Source organism: Agelaius tricolor, unplaced genomic scaffold (genome assembly GCF_023055355.1).
Source record: "Agelaius tricolor isolate 1412-34295 unplaced genomic scaffold, bAgeTri1.0.p SCAF_5, whole genome shotgun sequence".
Taxonomy (NCBI): domain Eukaryota; kingdom Metazoa; phylum Chordata; class Aves; order Passeriformes; family Icteridae; genus Agelaius; species Agelaius tricolor.
The window spans coordinates 12,710,988-12,734,908 of NW_027269265.1; the positions used below are offsets into that span (position 1 = coordinate 12,710,988).

General features: G+C 44.3%; 1 protein-coding gene across 2 annotated transcripts; it reads right to left on the minus strand.

Annotated features, from left to right (window-relative positions):
* Positions 1-1,682: 1,682 nt before the first annotated feature.
* Positions 1,683-23,270, minus strand: HHIPL1 (HHIP like 1). 2 transcript variants are annotated; one of them, XM_071426498.1, is made up of 9 exons: positions 22,987-23,270; positions 17,724-18,370; positions 15,222-15,365; positions 13,449-13,777; positions 11,116-11,242; positions 10,667-10,812; positions 7,755-7,836; positions 5,828-5,910; positions 1,683-3,158 (listed from the first exon to the last, which is right to left on the minus strand). In XM_071426498.1, the coding sequence occupies exons 1-9, from the start codon at positions 23,251-23,253 to the stop codon at positions 2,593-2,595; spliced, it is 2,391 nt and encodes a 796-aa protein (XP_071282599.1). In that variant the 5' UTR covers positions 23,254-23,270; the 3' UTR covers positions 1,683-2,592. The 2 variants fall into 2 exon arrangements, 1 of the variants encoding a protein (XP_071282599.1); XR_011679128.1 differs by having other exon boundaries at positions 3,019-3,158; positions 5,828-5,905.
* Positions 23,271-23,921: the final 651 nt, after the last annotated feature.

Below are 23,921 nucleotides of genomic sequence, written 5' to 3' on the forward strand. Positions count from 1 at the left end.
AAGTGTAGCAGCAGGGCTTATTGGTTTATCTAATGCTTACTTGGTGTGACATCCTGCTATTTAAAAATGATATCACTAAGAATTCTATTAAACAACAGATGAGATAGCAGGTATTTAAATGCATGTGTACTTGTGTGCTTTAAATAGTACAGGCTCATCATTTAAGTACCAGTGAACTAGACTGACAGATACCAGGAGTTAGAACAGATATATTTTAAGCTTGGAAGGGACCACAATGGTCAGAAATACTTTGCCAGGTCATAGCAGTGCACTGAGCTGGCAGGCACAGACATGCACACACAGCCACGTGTGCTGAGCTGGCTAGATCCTATTTGAACACCTTCCCCACTCAGTGCAGGCTGGGAGAAGGAATAAGAGGGAAAAAAACCCTTTACTTAACAAGTCTTGTCTCTTTCTCTGCTAATAAATATTTCCTGTGGAGCTGGCAGCACCCATGTAGCAGCATCACAAACACCTCACCAGCAAACACAGGGTGCAGGGCTCTGTGCCAGCACTGCCAGGCACAGCTGCTCCCACCCAGAGCTGGCTCCCCTGTGCCCCTGGCTGCCACCAGAGCCTGTGTGTCACCCTGCCTGCCAGCCAGGGGTGCTGGAAATCCCCACCAGCAATGTCCAAGATGTACTTGGCCTCTGCTTGTTCTCAGGATGTTCAAATGGACTAAAGCAGGTGCAGGGTAACTAACAGTTAAATTAGAAAAAGAATACTTAATAGTTAGGAAATGCTGGTGAAATTCCTGCCTAATTTGTCTGTGGCAGACATCCTGGAATCACCTCAATTCCTTTAGGGTAACTTGTATTGTGCAGTTCTTTTTTTCTACCTAGAAGTTTTCAAGTATAACTATGACCAAGGTTCTCTTTAGAATGTCTCAGACAGAGGGAGCTGAAATTTGGCTAAGGAGCCAAAAGAAGTGGAATAGGAATTTGGAAAAAGAATGATTGTATCTTCACCTTCCATTTTCTTCCAGCCCTCTAGTTCCACCAGCTCAGTAGGTTCCAACTCTTTTAACAGAAGAATTTACAAAGTTTACAAAGGACTCTTCTGTTCCCTGAACACTTTGAAGTGAATTTCTGCACTTGAAACAAATAAGTTTACAACGTCACTGCAAAGGGAAAGGCCTGATAACAGTCTGGTGCGTGATGGCATTTGTAGGTTTTCAAATGAAATGAGAGTAGTACTTCTCAAAAGGCACTTTATGCATCTGTTCCTCCTTTATACTTCATAAGAAGTAAGGGGAAATACTTTTTTTTAATCATCTGGTTTTGCATGTTGAAGGTGTTCTTTAATACCAAAAACAATTTAATGGGAATTTATCAGAAAGATAAATTCAGGAAAAATATTTAAAACAGAATAATTTACCCTATATATGTTTTAGGCTTAAGAAGATACTGTCAACTTGAAATTGGGTTAAATTAAATATCCACAGTAAGGTCTCTAGATACAAGATTTTGCTTGTGAACTTTTCTAGACACACTGGTCATTTTACATTTGAGGAGGTTTAGATTTTTTTTATCTTTTTGTCTTTCTCATGTTCTTGTGTAAGCAGCAGGACAAAACCTATCCTGATTACAGCAGGGAAAACAAATAACCAGGCCAAATTCTTTAATAAGACATGTGTCTCCCATTGCCACTCAGGTGAAAAACACATTTCAGACAAAATAGGGTTGCTTTTGTTTGCTTTTTTTTTAATATCCTCTAAAAAGGGGTAAATATTACTGGATTATTGCCCCAGTGCATTACCTCTTGTCTAGTCATTCACACCTGTGAAAAACTGAATGGAAAAACATGTACATGTTATAAAGTTTGGGAAAGTAGAAAAACATGTACAAAAATATCTTCAGAACTGGATAATGATTTTGTGCATCTAAAAAGGGACAGATTTTCAATCCTGTTCATGTAAAAGGGGTTCTTTTCACTTAGGCTAATATAAACTGCAGAAATATTCTCCATGCAGTACACTATGGTTTCTTCTAAACCACCTGATTTTGCTTATCCTTGATGACCAATAGGTTTATACCAATAAAAAGCATTACAGAAAAATAATTTTCCTTTAAACTAGTGAGTGGAAGGTTAAAAAAATATACATACTTTTGTAATTTGCAAAGAAAGGCACAGATTTAGAAAGGCACGTCCTTAGAAACCTCAGCTTAGAGCTGCAGGTGGCAAAGCAAGGCAAACAATGCAAATGCTTCCATAAGAGTGAAACACAGTCATTTGGGAACTTATTTTTTGGCAAAACATTGTGATGCACAGCTGAAGAATGCTGTATTTTGAAATGGGAAAGGGCAACAGGACGCATCTCTTTTCTGATCTGTAAAGGCTGATGCTTGGGGGTTTCTTCCTACAAAAAAACCCCACAGAAATGCAGCCCCTGCCCCCAACATAATTCAGTGCTTCATTTTTCTTTTTTTTTTTCCTCCGAGGCAAATGCATGGGGACGAACATGAAGAAAACGTAAAATTACTTAGAACAGATACAGCATCCCCATGGCAGGGCACACCCTCCTCAATACTGCAGCTGGTTTAGAGGCTTGGGCAAGGGAGGGATGTCTCCAAGTCCCTCAGCTGGCCGCTGTCACCAGTCTGCCGCCTCCTCCCGGCTGCACACCACGCCAGCATCCTCCTCGTGCTTGCAGTTGTGCGTGCCCACCCCGGCGTGGGAGCACTCCAGCAGCGTCCTCTCCTGCCCGGAGCACTGCACATCATCCAGGAGGATGCGGAGCGAGCTCCCTTCCCCGAACTCCGCCTTCTTGGCGGCCCGCAGGGCGCGGGGGAAGCCGAGCTGGCGGCACACCACGGCGGCGGCGGGCAGGCTCCAGCCATCGTCGCACACCGTGCCCCACTCGCCGTCGATGAACACCTCCAGCCTGCCCCGGCCGCGCCCGCGCCGGCCCTGCCGCATCAGCCGCACCGCGCCATTGCCGGGGCCCTGCTTCTTCTTCTTCTTCTTCCTGCGCTGCCCCTTCTCCTCCTCCGGGCCCTTCCCCGGCCCGGGGGCTCTGCCGCTGGGAGCTGCTGGGCTGCCCAGCCCGGGTCGGGTCCGTGGCGGCGCTGGGGTCCGCGGGGCTGGGGCGCCTCCCCACGGAGCCTCGGTGGTGGTCGGCAGGCGGGGATGTGGTGGCGGTGTTTTCATAATAAACTCTGTTGGGGAAAAGGCAGAGAACCGTGTCTGTCACTCTCTGGGCAATGCTTGAAACCAACTATACCAAACTCCTTTTGACTTGTGCAACTAATTTCTTGGAATTTGTCTACTTGGTCCTGTTGGGAAGCAACGACACTCTTAGGGACCCGGTATTTCCTCAGTGAAAATGTCGGCTGGTGTTAGCTAGCAGAGAGGACTGCAGGGCTCAATGCCAACCGAGTCTCTCCCAAAAAGGAAGCTCCAAGAGGTTTCCTGGCAAATGTCAGGCTGGCCCTTAAAGGGTCGGTGCTGGAGCTTCACAGTCAGGAGAGGAGCTCTACACCACATCCCGGTGAAGAGCCACCGAAAGCATTTTATAGACAGGCTCTGTTTCTGCTCTTCTCTTCATTACTGGGGGTTGGATCGTTACCAGAGGAGAGCGTGGCCTCCCCACTGGGCCAGATGCTTTATTCAGAGGAGCTGAAATCAGGAACATTCAAAATCAATTCTCTCTGGCAACTGGAATGTGCAAGAGGAACAGAGTTGCCAGGACAACATATAAAACAGGATTTGGGGTTGGGTTTGTTCTTCCTTATGAAAAAAAAGGAAAAAAAATAAAAGAGCCTTGAACTCTGAAGAGATGAAAATTCTTTGCTGTCACAGTTTCCAGGTGTTACTGGATTTACTTATTCACATGTGTTTCATTTTTAGCTTAAAAATAAGTTTTAGTTTGCCAGAAGGAAGCAATTCAGAATTTCATGGAATAACATTCAACAGAGCTGGAACAGTGTCACAGACATTTGCAAAGACATCATGACTTTGAATTATATCCCAGATTTATGCATCCTCATTCATCATTTCGTTGGTAGTACAGAGAGGAGGAAAAATACCACTGTCTTATTTGTGCTTAGTATCTATTGTCCCCAAAAGACAGACCTTCACAGGGGTCCATGTTTTTCCAAATAAGGTCTTTAAAAAGGAAATGTGTTCATGACACGAAAATATTTCCTTCCTTTGAAAGCTGCGGTTCTCAAGGCAAGAAACAGATTTGAAGGCCTTACCTGTGCACAGCTCATTTGCCGGAGCCTGGTCTGGCAAAGCACTTGAAAACTCTGGGACTGATTGAATACTGTGTAGGACTGCATGACAGCTAATGGTCACCTGGGAGTGCTTTTCACCTCACTGGATCAAATTGTCATTATATAATACTCTCTATTAAACTCTTTATTAAATACACTTCCAAAAAATGCACTCATAGCTAATACAAGGCACATGCCCTGGTGATTCTGTTGCATTCAGACTAAATACTAACCAAAATAAAAAACTAAATAACAGACTAAATACTAACCAAAACAATAAATATTTACAGCTACACATCCTTGTTTGCATGCTTCTGAATCAAAATGGCCATGATTATTTTTCACCAAAAAGAGAGTGTAGCTCTTGACACACTAGGTAGAATCTCTCCCACCATTTCTAAGTTTTAATTTATGACAAAAGCTACCTTGTAAACAAGCCCAAAAGATTTAGTTATATGTATAGTTTAAAAACCTGAACTTTGGACTTGCGTAGAGAATAATGCATAAGCAGAAACAGACAAAAATGGTTGAACATGAATCAAGTTACAAATATTTGAAAGCTGCCTGCACAGCTAAAAAAGGGAACATCTCTGAAGATACTGAGTGCTCAGGCATGTCAGCAGTCAATAAGTAGCCTTAGAGTTTGTTCCACCTTAAAGACTCAGTGTTGCAAGGTGCTGAGTGTCCTCATTATTCCCTGAAGCCAAAGCTGTAGGAACTGTTAGTGACTCAAAAGCAATGTAACGTGATTAATGTAATTAAAAATTAAAGTATCCTGACTTTGTAGTTCCTGCAGTATCATTAGCTTTGTTCATGGACTATGAAAATTTATGGACTACGCTGAGTTGGAAGGGAATTTGTTGGGGTGCTGCCTAGGTACCTACATGTGTAAATTAAAAGCACAGGGGAAAAGAACAGTGATACTGCCTAGTCTACTTCTGAGATCCTAATATTGTGTTTAGGTTTTTGTACCTCACATAAAGAGTACTTGGCTTGCTGCAGATTCAGCTCCACTGACTATTCCAGCTTTAGCAGTACAATACTTCATGCAGCATGAAGCAACCAAAAGGCCCTGGAGGGTTTGGGTAAGCCAAAGTTCACCTCAGTGTGTGATCACTGATTCTTTTGGGAGCATTTTCTCATCCTATATTTTCTCACTTTCAACTAACAATGACTCAGCTCTCATCTTGCTCAATGAGCTGCTTCCCAACCCTTTACCCATCGTATCCTCTCCACTACCTGAAGCTACTGCAAAAAATCACTTCTCACTGAAAAGCACCATTGAGCAGAGGGTCTCTGGACAGGCACAGTTACAGGGAAACCAAGCTGGTGGTAATGAAATGTGTAAAATGTAGCATGAAAAAGGGAAAATGAACAGGGTCAGAAACTACAAAGGAAATTTCACATGGCCAGGAAAGGGGAAATACTGTATGACTTATTTGAACCAACTCCTCAGATCCAAAACACCTGGGAAGATTTAATTTTGAGGATACCCTGAAGAGTGAAGTTCTGGGTAGTTTCCACATATGTGGACAGATAGTGCAAGTCTGGAGTTTGTATCTACTGCCAGCTAACTTGAACCAATAATAAACAGCAAGAGTTGCACTCACTCTCCTTTGGCACAAACGGGATGCGCTTGCTTTTGACTTTCACTGGCGATGGCTCAACTCGGCATTTTCCTGGTGGTGCTGTCCTTGAAAGAAAGGGACACATACACTGCACAATTAATTCCTTTCCTCTGGCATTGCAACACTTTGCTCACTTTGCTTCCCATTGTTTTTCTAAGAACATAATTCTTATTGGGAAAAAAAAAAAGTCTGTTTAAATGATGCAAGTAATCTCTTACAATAGAAAACATAACCAAAGAATCACAGATCACCATTGATGAAAGTCCAAATATTCACAAGGCAGTGGAGTCCTCTGTCTGTGTTTTCAGTTGACACTATTGAAGCCATTAAGGAAATAAAACATTGGCAGGTTCAAGCACGACAGAAAGAGATTAATCAAAATGAAAATAAAAATTACAAAACTAGATAGTATATGTTGAACATCTGACACAAAGGTCATGTGTATGCAAGATTTCAGACTGTTTTCATGGAAGCAAAATAACACACTATTATTCATACAGAAAGCCCAAACAAGTGTCGTGCCAAAAATGCATTAGTTTCAGAAAAGAACTCTGTCTCCTCAGAGGCTTTGTCTTAGTACGGTGCTTTATTTTGACACAATTTGTTTGCCACAGAGATGTATCTCACTTCTGGGAAGCCACATCCAGCTCATCACCACTTTTTCCTATGACAGCCATCTTGGTAATCCTCAGACTTCTTCAGAGGTTTTTTAATTGGTTCTAAAATGCATGATGTTTGCATTTGGAGGGTACAACTCCTGGGCAATTGGGATTGTTTGCCTTTGCATTTCTGTGGAAGGCAGAGAGCTTCTCTCTCAACTGTCTATACAAGGATGTTCCCTACTTTTATGAACTTTCCAATTACTTTTTTTGGTACTCTGAACATGAATGAAGCGTTTTTTAAAAGTTAAACTCACTGCTGGTGTTTGACTCCTGCTTTCTCTATTTCTGCACAGGTTGCGTAATAGCAGCTTCTTCATACACAGTTTACAGGAACTCTTCTGCTGCATTAGATAATGGAAAATGCTCCTGACAGAGTAGAGTTGGAGGAAACACATTACAGATCTGGGGGCTTTTTAATTTTGGGGACTGGTTTCATAAAACATAAAACTAGACAAGTGGCTTGGTTCAAAATCCTCAGTTAGCTAAAGCTATAAATTTAATCCATTAAAAAGAAAAGCTATAAAAAATTTCACTCTCCGTGACTCTGGCTGAAAGTAGCTTGGTGTTCAGCCAATAATAGTAACACTTTAAAAACAGGAAGATGGAAAAAACAGCTGTAAGTCTTCCCATAAAATACAGCCATTCCCTGCCTTGCCCAGTCTCAGATACAGGCAGATGGAATCCAGGAGGTGTAATGATGGTCCTTTTTTCCTGTTCAATCCATATAGCTCTTTGAAACATTAAGAAGAATTTTACTTTTTGATTTTCATGTCTGGTTTGCCCAAGAAAGCACTGCAGGTCATGCTGATCCAGCTTTGGCTATCATGGGCTGGGGGAACAGGGCTCTTGTGGGAGATGAAAAAAGGATGGAGAGGAGCTCAGAAAAAACACCTTGAGAAGAAGTGCCTTCTTTTGGGCAGAAATCTAGAGAAACTTTGCCAAAGAAAGACAAGCCACCCATAAAATACTTCTTTAGCATTCAGGAAATCTCCAAACCTACATAACACCAACAAGCCCCATGAAAGTTTGGCACCAGGCATGTAGACCCCCACGACTGCAGTGGCAAAGCAGACCTGCAAAGGGTTGCTCCAGATGTTCCTTGATTGAATTCCCCAGAAGAGCCCAGCATGGGAGAAGAGTTAATTAGTCAACCAACATGATTCATCACATCACACCATCACATCCACACCATCCATGCCAGGACTCACTGCACCATCACCAGGCCTTGCTACAAGAACATCTCATACCTGGAGGTGTCCACCACTTTGTACACCACTCCATTGGGAGCTGTGGCACTTGGTACACCAGTAGATAGGAAGTACAATTCTCCTGATAAAGATAAAAAAACAGACACACCCATGAAAACTGTCCATGGAGTTTCTGTCCTTTACAGCACAAAGGCATTAACTCTGCATCACAGGTCTGAGAGCTCATCTGCAGTCCATTGGCATAAAATACTCCTAGTGAGTGGCAGCTTTTACAAATTGTCATGAATTACTATTTGGACAAATTTCCACTGCAGGTTCACCTGCCCAGACCTTCCTTGTCATCTCATTATGATCTGTGTCCGTTGACTTCTCTAATGTAAAACAGGTAAACCCTGAATTACTTTTGTTGAAATGAAAGGAAAGGAAATTAAGAAAGTTCACTGTCTTGTGCTCATTTGGATGAAGTGCTCCTTTGGGATGAATTACAGGAGAACAGGATTTTGCTTTTGCTTTCTCTAGCAGACTCACAGGGTGAGACATATCAGACAAAAGGCATTTGATTCATCACAGCTCTGTCAGGTCACATGTGCAGGGCTCAACCTTCAACCAAACAATGTCCATCACCCTTTATTTGACTTATTTTCTCTTAACTGCATTTCTATCCTTCTCCTGTTGTGCAGGGGAGACTGGGACAAACAGTACTTCTGGCATTATTTTGAGAGCTTAAGTGCTTGAGAAGTGCAACAAAAAGGATCAGAGAGAAAAAATATACTTGCAATATTTAAAAAATGAGAGAAAATAGAAAAAGAGGCTCTGTGGACTTGCTTAGTGGATAAGGGAGATTTTTTTGGGTGTTCTATGGGTAATCCAGAGGAAAGAGGGGAAGGAACAGAGAGATCAGTGTGAGCAAAGGAATGTGTAGGCAGTTGGTGGCAGCTGAGGCTGAGTCTCCATCCTCCTTCCTGCTCTCCTGTGCTGCCCTGGGCTGAGCTCCTGGATAATCCCAGGGCAGAAACCCTTGGCTACTCCTGGCTGGTGGCTTAATTTTTCTGGTCAGCTTCATTAACGACAGGCCAGAGGCAGCCTTGGTCCAAATGGGGATGGGAAACAGCTGGCACTGAGTTTTGTGGTGATGTGTGTTTTACATCCTGCCCCTCTTTCCTGGAAGTTGCCAGCAGGAGTTTGGATGCTCAGGCCATGAAGCACACAGGCTACACACATGTGACCCATAGACAGAGTGTCTGGGGTGTCTCTGACAGGTTCTGCTGGCCAGGGATGGGGCTGATGGCTTTATAATTGCAATGAGCCATAAATAGAGATCTCCCCACAACATTTGCACACCCACTGCAGCAGGTAGATTAACATCCATCAGAGCAACAACTCCAAAACTTCAGTGCTTCTGTGAAGAAAACCCTGTTAAAATAAACTGTGTGGCAAACTTGTAAAACATGAGATTCCTAGTACACAAAAAAGGTACAAGAGAAGACTGTTCACAGCAGATAAAGCAACCTCACCACACTGTTATCAACAGATTTCTTTCCATTACTATAAAGCAAACACAAGGCAATTAACTGCCTCTGAAATAAGACTGCAGCCCAAATCTCCACTCAGCTCTACCATACTTAGGCAAGGCACAGTGTAGGGCAAAAGGGTGGCAGCATTTCACCCCTGCTATGTCCAGACTCTGTGGACAAGCACAGGATGAGGAAGGTCATCCTCATGTGCATGAGGAAGGGTTGCAATCAACAGCTTGATATTGCACTTGGCACAAAGCTGATTTGAACTAAGTTATTTGATTGTAGGTTAAGATATCCTTCTCACTACAGCACTGTGAAATAGCTGTAAATTCCATGAATATTAACCATTAAAGAAAATTGAATTTAACTCTAAAAAAAGAGTCAAACTTTCAAGCTAATACTTAACTTGGAGGATTTGCATTCACAAGAAAAAATTTGCATTTATATGATTTGAGCAACATCCAAACTTGACATAATCTGCAGGAAAAAACAGATGTTTAAAAGCTGGGGCATTCTGGAAGCAGGTGCTTGTGACCACGAGCCAAGACCTCCCTGGAGCAGGGCAGAGCACAACTCCTGCACTGCTGGGTCACACATGAAGCACACATTGTGGGGCTCATCCTCTGCCTGCCCCCAGCCAGGGGCTGCATGAGCTGCACATTCTGCAGTGCTTGTACAAACAGTGAACAGACACCACCAGCTTGCACCCCAGGACTCTTTATTTCCTCCTCTTCAAGTCACAGCAGCAGCTCCCTTCCAGAAATCAAAATGTCTGCAGTCATGAAAACACAGCAAAGCTCTACTGAGATCCTTCAGTCCTATGCAAAGCAAAATCCCAGCTGGCACTAATAAAATATGGACTTAAAGACTCTTTTGCTGATGCCTCATGCAAGACATAACACAGAGTTTTGTTCTGCTTCATCTTGAGAGGTACAAATACCCCAGCCCAGGTGAGCAGATAAATAATTGCTGTTCTTGACATCTGCTTCCCTGTACCCATTAATAATGCCCACAGCCTTCTTGACTAGACAAGAGGATAGACTTGCTCTCTCTTGGGTCTCAGCTTCTCAGGCTCCCAGGCCTGCATTCCCCTTGGCATGGCACTGTGAGGAATGAAGTTTCTTTTCCAAGTTTGTTTTATTCTCCTTGCCCCCCTCTGCTCCCTGTTGTCCAGAGGGAAGGGCAGCAGCATGTCCAGCACACCAGACTCAGTCTCAAGGCAACTGACTCTCCATCTCCCACTGCAGGCACTGCATGGCACTCAGACCTCAAAATTAGCATTGTAACTTTGGTTTGGTATTTGGGAGGTGCTGGGAATTGGCACTTTAAAGATTTGTGCTGTGCCTCTCCACAACCTGCTGCCCTCTCTGATCCCTTCTCTGGTGTTTTGTTCTGAAACATGCCATTCAGTGTGACTCAAAGTTAAAAGATTACCTGCTTCATCTTCAGCAAAGGAGATGATGTATTGGTAGTAGTTATTGATAAGCCCAGGGAACATGCATGTTTGTCCTGTCCCCATGCAGATTTCACTGTACTGCCACTCTCCAGTAGCATGGTCCTCCTTCAAAGACATCAGGCGTCTGCAAGGCAAAAGAACATTTCTACAGCCTGACCCAGATGATTTATGAATGCTAGCATGGACACCTGAATGGATATTTAATTCTTCCTACCCACACTAGCTGCAATAGGAACTGCAGTTTCTCTGAGTGAAAGATTGTTTAATATTAACCCAAATGTATGATACACACTGCAAGCCCTTGCCTTCAAGGGCAACACAAGCCCATGAAAAAAACAAGAGGGGAGGGTTGAGGGGCTATCAGGCCATTTTGGGGGGTATTTTGGCTGGGGGTACAACTTTGTGAGTGCCCTAAGTGTTTACTTACCCACTCATAAAATCACCAAATATGTATAGGCCATTCAGGTTTGGAGACTCACAACCTCGATAGACGTAGCCTCCTGTAACAGACTTCCCCATTTTGTGTGGATATGCATAAATTGGAAGCACATCATCTGTAAGGCAGAAAAGATCTGTGACTTATTTTGCACATGCTGCAGAATAGCTCTTTATCTAGATTGTTCTGAGACTGGCAGAGTACAATCAGGTTCCCTGGTGCATCTTCTATTTAAATGAATTGCCAATGGAGTTGTATTTAGTTTGATTTTCACCTTTTCAGAATCACATTTGATTGCCCTGCCCCTCACCAAGACACTTCAGCATTCTCCTGAGCCCTTCTCCTCCCACTACAATCCATCTCTGTTAGTGCCACTTCTGGCACATTTCTACAGAGCTTGTCTGGTTTAGCTGCAAATTCACAGGTCACTCCTAGAGCCACTGCACCCATGCAGGAACTGTTTGCCCAATGCAGCTTTGTCTAGGTGGTGAAAGGAAAAAAAGAGATGGGTGACTCCAGACTGCAGGCACTGATGAAAAGATATGTCAGATGTCAGCACAAATAGCTTCTGTTCCTCTGAGATGGAGAAGCAACTTGAAAGGGCCATCAAATATTTATGGGATGGCAGAGGCATGAATGATGTAGTACTGGCATATTCATTGGGAAATATAAGTTAAAACATAAGACAAATGTAAAATGGAGAGAGATGTCCTGATTTTGAGGGTCTCCATTAGATGCTTCCTCCCCTTTCCTTTGAAACTCCTGGCTCAAAGGTACCTCATGGTACCCTTTCCTCCTCATCCTCACAGCCTTTCTCCATGCCCATGTAGCAGATGCTGCAGGTAGCAAACCCAGCAGCTCTGCCAGCAAGGAATTTGCACCAGGGGAATTTCCTCTAAAGCAGGTGTTTTCCACACTTCAGCTGTACTTATCATTCTAAAGGGGCTGTGACATTTCACTGTTCTAACAAAGGGTCTCTAAAGTCATCAAAAATTGCTCTGAATCCCTGGGGACCTCAGTCAAGTGTCTGCCATGAATGCTCATGTGGGTATTGTCACACAGGAGAGCAATAAATGAGCTCTCTGACAACTGCTTCAGCAAAGGGAGTGCAAAAAATCTGCTCCCTGCTCTTGACATTTTTATAAAAAAATAGTTAATCACTTGTACTTATATCAAAGCTAATAAAAGGAAGGAATTTAAACTGAGTTAATATTAGGAAGAAAATTAAACAACAACACACAGCACATGGAAGAGAAAGGAATCAGAATCTCAGCTAATGTAAATCAGTGTCAGCCCACTCCACCTCCCCCCTGAACCTCTGAGAAGAGGTTCCAGCACAAGACATGGTCCACATCAGCCCTTACAATTCAATATGTTCTGACTTCACATGTTCACTGGAATTTAGCCAGCCAGCAAACACCCTCAATCCAGTTTTGAACAGTTTAAAGAAATTAAAATAAAATGAGGTTTTCCTTTGTGGCACAGCTAAAAGAAATGAAAATACACCATACATTCAGTTACCTGCAGAGCAAGCAGTATGCATAAGGGTTGATCAGTCAATGTTTTTCTCTGTTTTTTTAAAATAAAGGTAAGTTATGGATGAAAATACAATTCCTCCAAATTTTTCTTGCTTCTGCACAAAAGCTTATTTTATGTGGCAAAGATGAAATTGTCCTTCTAAACCACAGAATCACAAAGTAATTTCACTAACAACACCAATCACCTAGAAAAACAACAGCTAGCATGTTTCACTTTCCTCCTAACTCAGAAACAGCAACATTTGTACTTTCAGTATTTATGCCCAAGCCAGTTCCCTTCTAGAGAGACAGCAGAGGTTTACACCTCAAAAAGGTGTGTTTGCCACCAAGCAGCCAGGCTTTGAAGGCAGGAATTAAAAAATTAATGGATTCGGGGTGACCCCAATGTATATAATGTGCTCTGACTCTATGATTTCAGAAGGCTGAATAAATGCTTTATTAAGCTATATTGTATTACACTAATACTATCTTATAACTATACAAAAGAGATATTAAAGAAAAACCCATGACTGTCTCCAGACAGTCACGACACAACTTTGACTCAATTGGCCAATCAAAAACAACCATCACTGGTGTCCAATTAACAAATCCCTCTCGGTAAACAATCTCCATAACACATTGTACACGTGCCAAACAACAGGAGCAGCAAGCAGAGATAAGAATTGTTTTCTCTTCTCACTCTGTGCTTCTCACTGCTTTCCCTGGGAAAAATCCTGGGAGAGAGAATTATGCCTCTCTCTGTTCAGAGAATGTGAATACCGCAAAAACGAGAGCGCATCTATTTACCCAAGGAAGAATTGGTGCAAAGCTTCTTATCGTAACAGCTGAACCCTTCCCTCGCCCTCCAGCCGTAATTTTTCCCTTTCTCCACGATGTCGACTTCTTCATATTTATTCTGCCCCACATCTCCACAGAAAAGCCTCCCCTTCCCTTCCTTGGTGTGAGGGTCCCCCCTGTCGAAGGAGCAGCGCCACATGTTCCTCACGCCGTAGGCGTAGACCTCGGGGCGCGCCGCGGGGTCGCTGACGAAGGGGTTGTCGGGGGGAATTCGGTACAGGGGCCCGCGGTCGTTGTTGTTCACATCGATCCGCAGCACTTTGCCCAGCAGCGCTGATCTGTATTGCGAGAAGAAATGAAAACGGTAAATGAAAACGTCATATATGGTAGGGATAATTCATGTATTAATGTATGGTATAAAAGATTTGTAAAAATCCAAACATATGTCTCTGACCACCTCGGCCCAAGAGCAGCTGTCTATTCAGACTACAAGGAATTCCTGGACACAAGCTAAGATAACAATCCATGCTATAATGTAAGAATAGAAGCTTCCAGGGCAATCATCACCGGTATCTCGAGTTGTTGGGAACCACCTAAGAGCGATTATTGCCTTGCCGACTGCATCAATCAAGATAGTCAGGGTGCCACCCTGATACACCTGAATACACGGCTTCCCCTGGAGCCCATCAACGCCGAGTGCACACCTGGACCCAACCTTTGTCCAGCTCTGCACATTGAAAAGAACAGCGATGAATGTGAAGAGTTACAAAAGAAATTTGGACACCTTTGCCTCAGGCACAATAAACTGTATAAAATCTCGCCACAGGAAGCAGCATTCGTGAATGAGGGGGGACTCTGACACGGTAGAGGTCAGGTCCATGTTCACCCAGCACTGACCCCGGGCTCGATGCTGTCTCTTTGGCTGTGGTGGTCTCGGAGACCGAAATTCAGTCGCATGGATAGATTAATAAATCTTTTCAAAATTTTTGATAATTTGGCTCATGATTGATCATTTATAAAAAAAAACTTGGCAAAAAGTTAGAGCGTGGGGGGGAGGGTAGGGTTGGAAAGTCTAGGGTTTCACGGCATTGATTTCCCACACCCTGGAGCTGCCATAGGGATGGATCCACTCTGTTGCGTTGTGATTTCAGGGTTTACCTCAGAACCTCGGGTCCCTCCCTGGATAATTCCATCCCAGGTGTGTCAGTCACCTCTCCTTTCCCCTCCCAGCACTGTCTGTCAATCCTGGAATTCCAGAGTGATTGGTAGATTCAAAGGATGCCCTCTATCCCTGGGGAGGGGGGCACTGAGCCACCCAGGTGTCCTTTGTCCCTTAAGACCTCCTTCTATGTACCCGGTTGGTGGGATCCCTACCCCTTCCCTCCCCCTCTCCCCGGGGTTAAAAGAGCCAGCAACCGCAAGGTTTGGGGAGTTCTGTCAGAGCTGTTGCTGGATTCAGAGGCCTGTGGGCCAGGAATAAAGTTCTGGACCAAAACCCTCTATCAGAACTGACTCCTTTCCTCCACCATCGCCTTAAAGCTTCTGTGCCAGAGGTAAACCCAAGGAGCAGACCCTGTTATGGGGGGAAGCTCTATCCGCAGCCATTGGAGCTCCTGCATGCCTGGACTTGCCTCCACGTGCCCAGCTGCAGCACCCAGCCAGCCCAAAGTGTCTCTGGGGTGAGAACACCACAGTTGCTGCCATTGGGTTCAGCACCAAGGGCCAGACAAGCTTAGGCACGTCCTGTCCAGCTATATTGGTATTATTCCAATACACTCTTACTTGTTCTGGGCATTTCCAAAGGTGCCAAAAGGATCCCCAGCCATGCCTCCATCTCCAGTGAAGATGTAGAGATACTCATCATCTCCAAAGAGCAGCTCTCCTCCGTTATGGTTGGAAGCAGGTTCTTCTATTTCAAGGATTATCCTAAGTGAAAACAGGGAGAAAGCAATTTCCTATTGCACAAGCACTATGCATAGGGCAGAGCAATGTCATGACAGTGTAGATCTTGACAGATGGAAGCAGCCACAGATTGGTTTTGATGCAAATTCCTCCATATCCTAGTTACTGAATTTTTCTTGGGCATAGCTGATTTTCTAACCTTAAATAGTTTCAACATATTTTCCAGATTACAGAAACACTAAATTGTGTAATATGGAAAGTCTGGGAAATCACATGACAAAATATACTTTTAATTGCTTAAACTTTTCCTCTGATTCTTTCTTCCTCCTTGTTAATCTTCTTTTTTATTTTTCTTTATAACTTATTAAAGAAGAGGCATCTGAGCTTATAACCAATTGGAAATTGTAAGAGAAGGGACTCCAGTCCATCTGTACATCTGTGCAGCTTTTGGCACAGTCCTGCCAGGTGCTTTCAAGGCGAACATAAAACTTCTCAAACTTTAAGGAATAGTTAAATTCTTAAAGAGAGAAGAATCCTTGAATGATAATTACACACTCAGGACCTTTTGAGTTTAAAGAGCAGTTAAAAGCAGCCTCAACAACAAACTGAATTTACCAAAGGCTATTTAAAGAAGTACCAACAAAATTTACCTTAATTTTAACCCCACAGCCTTTATTTTATTTGTTTATTTTATGCTTCTGGAATCCCTTCCATAGCATGAAAGGGGAAAAATACATAAATCATAATTTTATAGAATGGTAAAGCCACAAATACATGCAGTGGAGGTTTCCAAGTATGACAACTGAAGTTTATTATTTCCAGCTTCTAAAAGAGTCCAGATTTCATCTGGCAGTGCATCTTAATAGCTACAAAAGCAAATTATAACATTTTTTTTAAAGCATCTCATTTTTAGACAGCTTTTTTCGATTCTGAAATGTTGATAGTTATTGTGAGTTGTGGGAAGGAACCCAGCTCTGGAGTTACTGTCACCTCCTGTTAAATGTCAGCATCTCTGTGACAAGATACCTGTACAAGAGTGCACAGGTTCCAGCTGACAGGAGGAGTGAGGGAGGATCCTGTATGGACACAAAGGTGAATCTTCCTCAGCCTCCCAAAGAAGATGGAAAAAACCAAAATTCACTGAGAAACATCTGAGGTTAAACAGACACATGCATTTGAGCCAAGGCAGTGCACAGCACATGTCAGCCTGAGCTCCCTCTTGGGCAGCAGCTCAGGGTGAAGTCAGTGGGCCCTGAGCCTATACAAGCACAATAGGACCACAAGCTTGTTTTCTTAAGCTTTTGCTGTACTAACCATAAGCTAAGTAAGCACAGAAATTGTTACAAACATAGAGCCTGAGGATTCTTAAACAAGACAGTTCATGGGCTGTTGATACCTGCAGGTTTCTGATTTGCTTTCCTGAGTGCCACCTTGTAATTCCCCTTACCTGTCATCTACAGGGCTGTTTACACTGGATTGCTGTAACTGCTTTATAAACCAGTGTCCCCTCTCTATCATTAGGCTATGTGCATTTTTGAGCTAGAATCATCCACAGCTGGGTGTTGGAAAGCCCCTAATAAAATCCAAATAATGAAGAAAAAATCTTTGAATTAGTAATATCCAAGGATCTCTTAAAAGAGTGGTTCTATAACTATATACATATATAGTTACATATATGCATATTATACATAGCTAACATATAGAACAGTGGTTCTATATGTTGTAGAACATAGTTCTGTAACAGGTTATAAATCTGTGAGCCTGATTCTACAAACAAGTCTCTCATCATCTGTGCATATTAGTGTGGAACAACCGCAAGACCAGACTCAAACAAATGACATTTCCAATTTAAATGCACTCCATAATAATATGGTGACTTGTGTTTTATTTAATTTGATATTAGATTTGTAATATCAAAGGGTTGAGTTGTTGTTCAGATAAAGAAACATGGGACCAAATCCATCTTAGGTCTGGTATCACTTAGTTTGTTTATACTAATTTTGGAAACCTTTGGCTTTGGAAAGAATTTCACTCATTCTTTGCAGAAGTCTGTTTTAAAGGGTAATCACAAAAGTACAAAACAAACAAACTTCAAAGCCCCACCCAACAATAACCTCAAAACACTAACTATAAATAATGTTTAATCCATGTTTAGTTAAAGCCTCTGACGTGCCAGAACTGAGAACTGTACATGTTTTACCCCTGCACACTTGCAGTTCAACCATGGAGGACACACAGCTTCTGTACCTCAATACACTAGACATGGACTTGGACTAACTTTGGAATGCAGAAACATGAAGCTAAGTAAGTCTCATTCATTAATGATCTTTAAAAATGTACAAGTGGCCTTCTAGGATCTTAAAAAAAATATGTGTACGATACCTTTCAGAACCATGGTCCAAGGCATTCATGTCAGTAGGAGAAATTCTGAACTCACTGATTCGGATCCTCTCTTCATAATGAACTTCAACTGAATAGTAGACGTACACTTTACCATTAAATTTGAATTTAGGATGGAAGACAATACACAGAAACCCTCTCTCATCTCCTTCCCAAGGCGAGGTGAGCACAGCCTCGCTGATGTTCAGGAATGGCTTTTCGAGCCTGGATCCATCAGGAAGGTAGGCCCACACCAGGCCGACCTGCTCGGCGATGAAGAAGCGGTGGGTGCCGTCGTTGGCGTGCACCATGGCCACGGGGTTGCGCAGCCCGTTGGCCACCTCCAGCAGGCACAGCTGCAGGCAGCCCTCGGCGTCAGCCGTCACCAGCCCCAGGTTCTGGTTCAGGTGCTGGTTGGCCAGCAGGTGGGGGAAGCAGTAGTCGGTGTCCTCCAGGGACAGGTAGCGGCAGAGCTTTGCCGCGTTGTTTTCCAGCGCCGTTAGCTCCGGGTCCGCGGAGAGGGCGCGGAAGATGGAGCGGCAGCTGTGCCACAGCTGCGTGCAGTAGTCCTGGCACAGCCCGGGGATCGTTCGCACGGGGGTGGAGGGGTCCTCAGCGTCGTACAAGTGAGCTGCATATGGAGAGCACTCCTAGAGGGAGGGAGAAAAAGGTTCAAATCATTTATTGGATCAGATCTGAAACAGCTGAGCAGTGATGCTAATTGGAGATATTTCATCTTAATTACAAGATATGTTGTGGTTTATTCGGAAGATATGTTAACAGAGGGAAAGATCTTAGAGAGGGGGTTTGTCTCAGCACTCATGGAAATTATCTTCAGCTTTCCTGGTGAAAGCTGACTTCCTCAAGCTGTTACTCATTTATTCTAACCACAGAGCTCTTCAAAAAACCCTGCAATGACGCCTATGTTGCTATATCACCCTAGCAGACCGTACTGGAGAAAAAGAGACTTTTCTTCCTTGGATGCTCTGACTCTATCTATGAAATAAGAATAATCACAGAGCAGAAGTGAAACCAAAGAATTAGCTGAGAAGATTCAGGCCCTGCACACTGATGATAGAATGGGAAAGGCCATCAGGGTCAAAGCCTGGGACATTCATACCTCATCATCTGATAATCCAGGCATGAACCTCAAACATGGATATGGTTTACAGCTTGGAAGGAGTGGGATGTGAAAGTGGAGGAGGAGGGGAGGACACCATCCTTGCTTGGGTCCAGCTGCCTTTGCTGGTGGACCTTTGCCTACAGATAGTTTACATCCCCAGCCAGGAGTGGGGAAAGGCATCTCGTGATCATGACATGGGTCACCAAGTTCTGCGAGGGATGCTGAGGTTACAGGATTTCAGACAGTGAGCACAAATAGCCATAATCCAGGCAAGGTCCTGGCAGCAGCTGCAGCTCAACCCTTGTTTATGGAAGGTGCAGCCTTGGAAATCTGCTTAAGGACTGGATCAAGTTCACACAGCTCATTGAAATCTCCATGATGAGAACTCCTACAGACACATTTTCCTTATGAAAAAGCTGCAATTCAGTAAAACTGTCTGTAAATTACAAACTGACCAAAGTGACTCAGTTCTGTTTTGCAAGGGTTTTTGCTTGTAATAAACACAATATTTTCCAGTTATAATGCATCTTCCCAACAAGCACCTCAAAAGTGCTCTTCAAATAATGCAACATGACTCTGTGGAGGCTCAATTATTTTCAAAGTTATATTTCAGTAAATACCTGAGGCAACAAAGGTCAGAAGAGAAACCACTATGTAAATAAATTCTGTATTCTTTAATTGCTATCTGGCATTGCTTCTTCTTTTACTAAGCAAAACCAGCTTAATTAAAAAAAAAATAGGGAGCTGTTTCTAGATCTATAGGGAGACATTTATTAATGCAGATCACAACTCTATTCAATAGCTGAAAAGATGTAACATCTGAGATTCCAAACTGTTTAAATTAGCTGATGAGCATACACAATATTTAATTTTTATTTTATTTTCCATTACATACCATAATAAACTGAGAGGCCATATAACAGATCATTAGTGTATAATAAGCTTTCCTCCTGGAATGTCAAGCCATTCATTGCAAAATGAAGGTTATTAAGCTTCCAAATGAGCAGCAATTATTGTGGTAAAAAGAAGATTGCTTGTGAAACAAAACACCGAAATTACACAGGCAGATTGGGTAACACACTTGGCTTGGTTACACGAGGTGTGCCGGGGACAGAAAGAGACAGAGCATTTGTCAATTCACTTGTAATGACTGAAAAAAATGCCTTAGAAAACAAATTGAAATGAGATAGAAAGAGAATTTGATGGGAGGGCTGGGTGGGAGCTCAATCTGTTGTTGCCTATGGAGGTTTCCCATTCAGAGAGAGGAGCCGCTCTCTTGAGTACTCAGGTGTACCTCATTCTGTGAAAGCCTCTTTCAAAGCAAGCAGTGATCTTATGCATTACAAAGCAATGCCCTGGCTTCAGCATCAGAATTTAAAATAGCCCAGAGACAAGGATTCCCTGTCTCTGCCATTGCAGGCTGCTCACCACGGCCTCAGCTGTGTCTGAATAGAAGCTGGGGGCAACTTCTTCCCTCCTTACAACATTCCTGGTGGCATACAGCTAATTACAGCAGCATTACACTGGCAGTGAAATTCAGAGATCTATCACTAGCCTGAAAGTACCTAAGCATGTCCTTGGGTATTTTCAAGACATGTGAAATATTTTCCAAATTTTATTCTGGAAGAGATGGAGCCTCATGCCTTTTGCTGAATTTCTCTGCTTAGAAAGCAAATGTTGTGGTCCTTCAGCCTTCTCATCATCCTGTCATGTTCACATAACTCAAAATGCCAAGAAGCTCTACCCGTAGTCAGAGCCCAGAATCAATATTAGATCTAAATTGTAATTTCCAAATGATGCTGTCTGCTCATTAATTTTAAACTATGATGAGGTCCAGAGACTGAGGAAACTACTGGGCAGATGATCAGTTACTTCAGTAGGGCTGGAACAAGTTTGTACTATGAAAATAACTCATCAGAAAACAAAACAAGTCACATTAAGACAGGCTAACCAAATGCATCCTGTCTGTTCCAGGAATTCAGTGGCAGCTCCTTATCTGGGGAATTCCAACAGTCTGATGGAACACCCACATCAGGCAATGTCTTATTTACTGCTGCTATCAGCCTGGAGGAAGCAACAGGACTCCTCAGAAAAGCATTTAAGCACCTCCACATTATCCCTGACATTCCCTGACCACCTCCATCTGGAAACTCAAGCCTTTAAGCAAGCTGTTCCCTGAGAAGCAGAGTGAGGCACCTGCTCTTGCAGTTTGGTGGAGAAGAGAAGGCTCCAGGGTAACCTTATGGCACCTTCCACACGAGAGCTGGAGAGGGATGATTTACAGGGAGGTGTAGTGATAGGACAAGAGGTAATGGCTTTAAACTGGAGGAGGGTCAACACAGATCAGATTTAAGACATTTTTACAAATGTAAATTTACATTGTAAATTTAAGTTTACAATGAGGGTGGAAATACTATAACAGGTTGCCAAGAGAGGGGATAGAAGCCCTATCCCTGGAAACATTCAGGTTGAGTAACCTGATCTAGTTGAAGCTGCCCCTGCTCATTGCAGGGGAGGTTGGACTAGGTCTTTTCCAAATCAAACTGTTCTATTATTTTATGAATTCAGGAAAAGGCAGGGATCCACAAGTACAAACTGAGACACTTGTCAAAATAATTTGATCACATTTGAGAGAAATCATGAATTGTGAGCAGAAAGAGACAGAAGTGTGCTAAGTCACAGGTAATTCAGGTCTAGGATATAAATTGTATATATAATGAATGAATAGAAGCAGAATGTTTCTAGAGTGTTTGCAATGACTGAAGTTCTGTGACATGCTTGTGCAGTCAGAGGCAGTGGTGTGTAGCCACATCTGGGCTGGTGATGCACTGAGCTCATCAGAACATTTTCAGTGAATCATTGCTCCCACATGGAAATATTTCTCTGCTGCTGAAGACATTTTCAATGGTTGGCTTTCTGACAAACACAGGAGACTTAGTTATCACTTCCAGCAGCAAGAGTGCTTAGCACACATTGCTAATTGGTGTCCTATCTGCAAATGGACTCTGAGACAACACTTGTTGTAGGAATATATTCAAATGTTTTTTGCTTCCAGTACAACGTGAGATGAAATAGAAGCCAATTCTATAGATCCTGGTGTGGAAAAGTGTTGTCTTTCTCTTCACACTTTAAGGAACCCAAGAGGTACTGGCAAAACGCCAAGAGCAGGATTTCTGAAAAGCCATTTTGATCCCATCTGAGCACAGCAGACAAGACTCCACTGTCTGAATTAATTTAAGGTTTACACTTGCACAGTGCTGAGCTGCTCTGTCTTAGGGGCATTTTCATACATGCGAGCCTCCACTGATGATAGGGTGAGACATTTTGCTCTGTGCAGACTGTGATCATCCCATTATCATATCTGGCCCCAGAACATCAGCTCTGAGTGGAAATTCCCCCTTGTGCAGGATGGCCACCACAGAGGTTCCTAGGCCACATCCACAGGCATTGCTCTGCACCCATCACCAGGACTATTAGCACCTGGCACCTGCTAAAAGTGCTGTAACCCAATACAAAAAAAAAAGCACCTGACCCCATCAGCTGGTCATAACAAGGAGCAAGATTTGTACAGACAGGTGCCCTGTGGGTTTCTTCACCAGATCTGGTATCCTAACCCTGGGAGGGGAGGAGAGTGTGCAAACTGAAATGCCCACTTACCTATCTCAGAGACTTCTGCTCCTAAACTACAGAAGAGCAACATCCCTGTTCCTCTTTTAGACAACTGCCAAAGAACAAAAAGTCCACTGGGATACTTGATGATGGACAGTCACTCCTTCCAGTGCCTAGGAGCACATGCCCAGGCTGCTGTGCTATCCCTGATGCACTGATGTGTGGGCTGATGTACCCATGCCTGTGCCCAGGGGCCAATGCCATGGCTGATGTACCTGTGGCTGGGTACTCCAGTCTGGGCTTGGGAATTCACATCATGGCTCACACTCCCCTGGACTGTCCAAAGTTCCTGTGCCTGGACCAGTGCACCCATGGGATCAATGCACCCCTGTCTGGGCCAAAGCATCCCCACCCGGGATGGGGCAGAAGCATCCATGCGCACACCAGAGCTCCGTGCAGGGCTGACCGGCCCCGTGTGGCCGAGCCCACGCGGGCGGGATACCCTCAGTGCAGAGGGGCTCCCGGAGGTCTCACCTGGCACAGCAGCTCCTGCAGGTGCCCGGCGCAGGCGGCGTAGGTGCGCTCGTCGAGGCTGTCGCTGAGGCGGTAGAAGCGCTGCAGCAGGGCGCTGTCGCGGCGCGGGTCGCAGCAGCCGAACTCGCCGTAGCGGCGGCAGAAGGCGAGGCCCCGCGGCGGCCGGAACGGCGGCTTGAAGTCCAGGCACTGCGGGTGCGGCCGCGCCGGGCGCGGGGCGAGCGCCGCCGCCAGCAGCAGCGCCAGGGCCGCCCGCGGGCCCCGCATGGCTCTGCCCGGGCACCGCCGGGCGCGCCCGGCCGGGGCAGCGCTGCCCCCGCCCCGCTCCGCCCGGCCCCGCTCCGCCCGCGGCCCCGGCAGCGCCCGCACGGGCGGCACCGCCGCTCGCCGCGCCCGCGGGTCTCCGCCGTGCCTCTGGACCCGAGGTTTTATTTCGATTCCGTCCAGAGAGCAGCCGGGCAGGTGCTTGGCCGGACAGCCGGCACAGGGTGTCACGCAGCACCGCAGCGGATCCTACTGGGAACCGATTCCTTTGACCGACTCCTCAAGGGATGTCTGCTGCACTCGGCTCTGCCGCTGAGACTTTTGTGTGATCCAGGCACGACAGAATAATAGCACTCGGAGTTTATGCGGGTGATGGACTTGTTTAACAACAAGATGTTTAATGTTTAATAACAAGAAAACCCAGGTTCAGTACAACTAGTGCTTCTGCATCCCTTGTCAATCTCATCCTGGGCAGAGACCGATTAGATTTAGCTTTGAGGCTGGAAAGCAGTCTGGAATAGTCTTTACACCGTGTGGCCCTAAGCAACCCAGGTGACATACTTGGCTCTGTGAAGCACTCAGAATGATGCTCCCTTGCCCGAGGAAAACTGCTGAGGACACTTTCCTTACCCTAAAGCTCCTCATGGCACACCTCAGGAAGATAGTTACTC

Bases quoted from the DNA above. Each gene is read 5' to 3' on its own strand.
- HHIPL1 (XM_071426498.1), bottom strand. From the start codon at position 23,253: ATGCGGGGCCCGCGGGCGGCCCTGGCGCTGCTGCTGGCGGCGGCGCTC. The intron at 10,813-11,115 runs GTAAGTAAACAC...TTTGCCTTGCAG, and splicing joins TTTGGTGATTTTATGAGTGG to ACGCCTGATGTCTTTGAAGG. The intron at 7,837-10,666 runs GTAATCTTTTAA...TATCTTTATCAG, and splicing joins CTTTGCTGAAGATGAAGCAG to GAGAATTGTACTTCCTATCT.